The sequence below is a fragment of the Halyomorpha halys genome, unplaced genomic scaffold (genome assembly GCF_000696795.3).
Source record: "Halyomorpha halys isolate HHAL.00 unplaced genomic scaffold, Hhal_1.1 Scaffold1225.1, whole genome shotgun sequence".
NCBI lineage: Eukaryota > Metazoa > Arthropoda > Insecta > Hemiptera > Pentatomidae > Halyomorpha > Halyomorpha halys.
Genome location: NW_027115738.1, coordinates 98,647 through 104,993, shown reverse-complemented (window position 1 = coordinate 104,993; position 6,347 = coordinate 98,647). Strand labels below are relative to the sequence as shown.

Sequence of the window (6,347 nt, the reverse complement as noted above, 5' to 3'; positions counted from 1 at the left end):
AATTGTGGCAAGACTTATGCTGTTAATTGTTTGTGTAAATATCACGATAATAGAGTATATTATCCTAGTTCTTCATTACACGTTTTTGATCATTTGGATGGTAATTATAAAGTTGTTGTCTGGGATGAATTTAATTATAATAATAACTTTAAATAATTTCTATTGCCATTTCTTACTGAATTAGCACTTCCGGTAAATCGATTTTAGCGTAAAAGTTGCAGTCACTCCCAGGCATACACCTGCCATTTCATTTTCGTACTGATTATTCGTTTTGAGCTAAACTGTTCACAGAAACAAGATCATTTTGCGAGACTAGTTTTTTTTGTAATCAAGAGACTTCACAACACGTATTTTCCTCGAAAATTATAATTCGAAATTTTTCACTATCGAAATGCATATCCCTTACTATATATTAAATATATAGTCAAGTGAAAGTAAATATTTAATACATTTATTTACCAAAATTTACAAAATATTGTATATCAAGTAAAATGTATATATTTACATATACTTACACTTATGTATATAGAAAGTAAAAAATATAAACAAATAAAATTATAAGATTGCAAAATTCTGAATTTGAAACAAACTAGATTTATACATAGCTTTATACTGAAAATACATTACTAAAGAGAAAACAAATAATGATAAAATTAAAATTTAGTACAGAATTAAATGAACTAATAACACCAGGAAAAAATGAAATAAGTTAAAAAAATTAATTAAAATAACTTTTAAATAAACTATGTAGTTAAAAAGAAAACAAATAAAATAATAATTGAACTAAAATGAATTTAAAATAATATACAATAAAGTAATGTGATAGAAATCTGAAAAAGTTAAAATTAATTTATCAAATGTTTTCGATAAGATGAGGTATAGCTTTGCAAATTTAATCAATAATACCTGAATTTAGCAGGTCAGTTCTCATCATAAATGAGACATTTAAATATAGGTGACGAATCTCCACCAGAATGGAAAAATCAACCTAGAAGTGAACCATGTATTCAATACTACGATAATTACATAACTCACACAGATCCCTTCTCTATTCAAGGAAAAATAATTCAAAATTAAAAGCTGCTTCTAGTAGCCCCCCTCCCTCAATTTGAAGACCCACTGCACATTATTTAATGAGGGATAGATTAGATTACAGTTTTATCCTGGGCGATGAATTTCTTGGTTATTACCTTTTTACTTTACTTATGTTCTTGGCATTTCACACATTAATATACATACTTTATATTCATACCATCTCATTCACATTTGTACACAGATGAATACTTCTGGTATAGAATGAGAGATCATGTTATCTCAAGAGTAATTGTAGTTTATTTTTTCAGTCAAAAGAAGTACAGTGGACATCAGGAACAGGCCTCGGATCCCAATCCCTGACGAGGACCCTTACAGCGTGGCTAGTACAGGTGGAGGCAGCAGTGGCAGCAGCGGGGGCAGTGTCCAGCAGGGTCCGCTCCGCCGTAGTGACAGGCCCCCCAAGCTACCCCCTCGTGACAATAACTATCCCCACCACATACCCAAGGTACTAAAAACTGTTATTTTTATATGTATATTTATTTTGATGAAAGGTGACTGACTATTTGTACTTAGAGAAATTACTGATTTTTAATTGCACAAATGTTTTATTTTTTATGCCTTACATAGTTAAGCTAATCTGTGGCATATTTATTTGTAAACCTTTTACTTTTTACGGCACTTTACATTGATATAGATTGTAAAAGCATCCTATAATTGATACTCAAATCAAACATAAATTCTAGTTGAAAGATCAAAATCACAAATTTATCAATACCAATTAACCTTATGGTGGAGCTACACCTTTGCCATTTATCAAAAATCCTAGACTGGTACAAATTCTTGGTAAACAAAGGAAGTAACAAACATTATATTTGTGCTGTGTTAAATACGAAATAAACCACTTGAGTTAATTAAAAATATTTCAAACTAAGTATTTACACCAAATCCATAGAATTTAAAAATAGACCATATTAAACTGGAGTTAATTAATGAGTCTGAAAGTTGAGGAAATTCTTTAATTAATTAAAACATGAAGGGACAAATTTTTTTCTGTTGGTGTTTCTAAAAAAAATATTAACTTAACACAAACATGTGAATGTAGCCCAAATGCCTTTTGATTTGTTCCCAAGAACTGCTGCTCAACTGGTCAGCCACAAATTCTTTTTATTATTCATTTTATCTAGATTCAACTATCTAAAACTAAGAGCAGTAATTAAAAATTGACTGGTTTTTATTAGTATTTTTGTTATACAACATGCCAATTGTTAAGTATTGGGTGCATATTTTTGTTATTTACTAACGAACTACTTAATTCTCCAAAACAGATGTTAGAATAATTTTAATTTACATTTCAGCCTGATTATGATGACATTGAAGAAGATGAAAATACCATAGCACCTAAACCAACTTTTCCAACTTCCAGAGGAAAAGATAAATCAAAGGACTCAAAGAAACATGGTTAGTAAGAAATGAATCTATAGTGCAATGAAATGAAATTGAGGTTCTCCTTTAGTGTTTATTTATATATTTTCAAGATCTATTTTCTTTTTTGTAGTACGTATTGTTTATTCCTTAAACCTTTATTTATAATTACTAAAACTTTTAAAACATGCTTTCTCTTCCATGTGTTTTTTTAATTTGATTTTTATTTGTTTAATATTCTTCATTAATGGTGAAAGGTTTTTATTTTTCAGATGACCCATACTACTGTGGAATGAGAGCCCGAGTCCCGAATTTTGTCAAAAGTAAATCTAAAGATACTAAGGTGCCCCCAGCAGGCGGTCGGTTCGTGCTGCCCCCTGGACCACCTGGTTCACACATTGGCTTGCACCATATCCATCACCTCCCACAACCTCATCCAGTCATGTGGCATGCTCGCTCTTATGATAGTGGAATGGGTGAGATTATTTTTGAAATGTCTAAAGCTACTGAGAGATCAGTAGATAATTCCTTAGTTATTACAAACTGCTGTTAATATGAAAGGATAGTCTGTAGTATTATTTTGAATATGTTTTGTTTTTATTAGACAAATAACTTAATTAAAAAAAATGAAAGGATGATAGTAAAGTTCTCCTGCAAATCGTTTGGCTTGGTTGGAGATGATGGCAGGTACAGGACAACATTATTAATACATCAGCCAAAGTTTTTTAAAATAATTTTTACAGATAATTTATAAACAATGATTGTTTCACAATTTGATATTGTAATCAACAGAGACTAAATTTCCATGCAGTTTCATATTTTCCCCCTAGTTTCAAATTCCTCCAAACCTCAACAGAAATTTAAATCTTTGAAAAGACATTAAAATAAAACTAATTATCAACTATTTGTTCGCCAATGTTTCACCCCACTTTTTAGGGCTTCATGAGGGCTAAAAAAAGATATATAACAATATAAATATTTTTACAATGTAGAATAATGGGACATAAAGAAATAAACTGAGAATGTAGGGTTAAAAATAATGTAAGTGAAAAAATATAAGTGAAAAGAAAATTATAAAAACAAAAATTAATAAAAATAAAAATTTTTACAAACTAGAAGACAGAAATTAAGGAAGTAAGATGAGAATAAAGTTAAAGAAAGAATAAATAAAAAAAGAACAAATCAGAAGCACACACCTGTTGAGTTGTTTTTCTGCACAAAATTGCAAATTTTAGTCTTTTCTTATTTAAAATTTTGATACATAAAATTTAATGTTTTAACTAAATTTCGCATATTACACACATATAGGTGTGCGTATGTCAGTATAATATCCGGTTTGATAATGCTACCATGCCAAACTAAGAACCTTATCACATTCAGTAGCCTAAATCCAGTTCTTTCTAGTAAAGCATTTCAAAAGTAAATAGTCAATAGTGTGGTAGTTTATTAATATTTTATTATTGGTATGTTTCAGATTCAGAGTTGATCGACTCACCATATAATCATATTTATGGACGCTTGCCCATCCCTACCAGAGGATATATTCCACCTTCTCCAAGAACCATGTATATAGGAGAATGGGATTGAAACCATGATAAACAAATAATTAAAAATTTGAGTTTACTTGTACATATTATATATTACTAATATTACGTATGTATAATATTATGTATGAGCACTCAATGGCTGAAAAGTACTGATAATGATTGAGTGTTCTGAATATTGAGAGAAATGACTTTCAAAGTTTCTTTTTATTTATTGACAAAGAAATTTTTTTCTATGCGTTTTGTATTTTTCTGTTATATAAAGACATATCAATAACAATATAACTAATAGCTCATTGAGACTTGTATTGTATATTGTAAATAATATTATAATTGTATATGTTTCTCTGAGGATTATCCAACATCGATAGTAGTTTTGGATTGTCAACAGAGGCAGACTAGTTTTAGAGATATAATATCTTCTATTTTTTTTTTTTTAAGAGAAAAATAAATATTTCATCCAGTGTTCACACTCTATGAGTGTCATTGATAGTTAACCAAATGTATTACTTATCTATGAAGTAACTCATTACCATGTTGTACAGTTAATATTGTTATTTTTCTAATTATTGTAATTATCAATTACAGTGTCCTAGCTTATTGAAAGAATTCTTTCTTTTGTATTAATTAATAATATCGGTTATTGAAAAATTTCCACTAGTACTCCTTTTAAAATTATTAAAGAAGATAAATACTTATTTCAGGTTTCTATGTAAGGATAAATCTATGTTGATAAATTCATATATTGACAAGAAATAATGTTATGTATACATGCACGCTCCTGGTACATAATATTCATATAGCTCATTTATAGTGTCATCATGACTCGAAAATCATAATTTTAGAGTTAATACCCCAAGGAAAATTCTAAAAATGTAAATGTTTGACTTATAGTGTCATTTTAGAGCTTTTACAGCTTACTGTCCCATAAGTTTTATTTTGCATTATAGTTTCACAGAAATTAGTCGAGTATTTAAAACTCTATTACCTGAAAAAAAATATGAATTTTGAGTTATCACACTGTTGCAATGATTTATATGCATTGAATGTACCATACATTAAAAGTTCCTTTCAAAGGGTCATTTTGAAAGGGAAAAAATTACTGTATTTTATCAAATTTAAGTTATCAATATGATATATGATTGCATTTACTTAATTGTATTTATATTCTCAAACAAGAGTTCTGTTATAAATATTTTAAAATAAAATGGTGTTGGATCTATTAATTCAAGTTGTCTCTGTTTCTTAAAACCTCAAAGACTGATTGTGTAGATTTTAATACAATGGTATAGACCATATCATGCATTTCCATATTGGTTGTGGACATAAATCTCTTTTATACTGAGAGCAGTATAATATATTCTATTTATATAAAATGATAAGAAATTACATATAAATAAAATGAAGGAAGACATAAAATAGTATCAGTATAAAGTAAACTTGAATAAACAATGATAAGAATTAAAATAAGTAACAATGGCAAGAATAAAATTTTTTTAAAAATACGTAAAATAAACAGTTAAAAAAGTACAGGAGATGTACATAAAACAAAAACAATACGAGGAAGAAAAAAAAAAAAAGAAGAAGAAAGTAGAGATTAAATACACGTCTTGAAAGAATAATTATAAATAAAAAAATAATAATGATAATAAATGAGCAAAGAACAAGTCAGGACAACCTACCTGTTCAAAGCGAACGGTTGAACAGAAAGCAACAATGAAGCAGAAGTGGGGAGGAGGTAGCCCAGCCGTTTAACGGCTATATTTCTATTTCAAATACGTTGCGTATACAGGAAGTAGTCATAAAGATATGACGAAAAATGGAAAATGATAAGAGAAAGATATAGAAATATGATAATAATAATAACTATAATAATTTTTAATTTTGGAATAAGTAAGTAAGTAAAATTAGAATGACACATATCGTTACTAATAATACGAGATTATACTGAAGAAAATATTTCTCTTTCCAATTGTTAATAAATAATTTCAAAATTACGTGCCTACCAAAATAGCTAGTCATTTTCTTTTTTACAGCTGATGAAATTCAAGAACAAAAGAAGTCTAGTACGACCAATACTTTCTATGATATAGTTTAAAATAAATTGACCATTTTCAATCTGACAGCATTGCAAAATGGGGAGAAACATTGGTTAACAATAAATAGTTTTCTTCTACTATTTTGATATCTTTATTGACCGCCAATAAACGGACTATCTTCCTACAATCTATTTCATATGGTCAACTATCTTCTTCCAATTTATTTTGTTCAATATCGTCAAAAACAAAGCTTTGATGATGAAAACAGTCATGAAGAATTAATTTGAATTCAATTTAATAAGTTGAA

The 6,347-nt window shown here is 28.3% G+C and overlaps 1 protein-coding gene across 3 annotated transcripts in view; it reads left to right on the top strand.

Moving 5' to 3' along the window:
* exp (expansion) overlaps positions 1-5,227 on the top strand; it is a 273,694-nt gene extending 268,467 nt beyond the window's left edge. For all 3 annotated transcript variants that reach the window (XM_014433575.3, XM_014433577.2, XM_014433576.2), the window contains exons 7-10: positions 1,344-1,540; positions 2,391-2,493; positions 2,730-2,933; positions 3,932-5,227. In XM_014433575.3, coding sequence (XP_014289061.1) covers positions 1,344-1,540; positions 2,391-2,493; positions 2,730-2,933; positions 3,932-4,044 — 617 coding nt within the window. In that variant the 3' untranslated portion in view covers positions 4,045-5,227. The remainder of the gene's footprint in view (positions 1-1,343; positions 1,541-2,390; positions 2,494-2,729; positions 2,934-3,931) is intronic.
* The last annotated feature ends 1,120 nt before the right edge of the window (positions 5,228-6,347 follow it).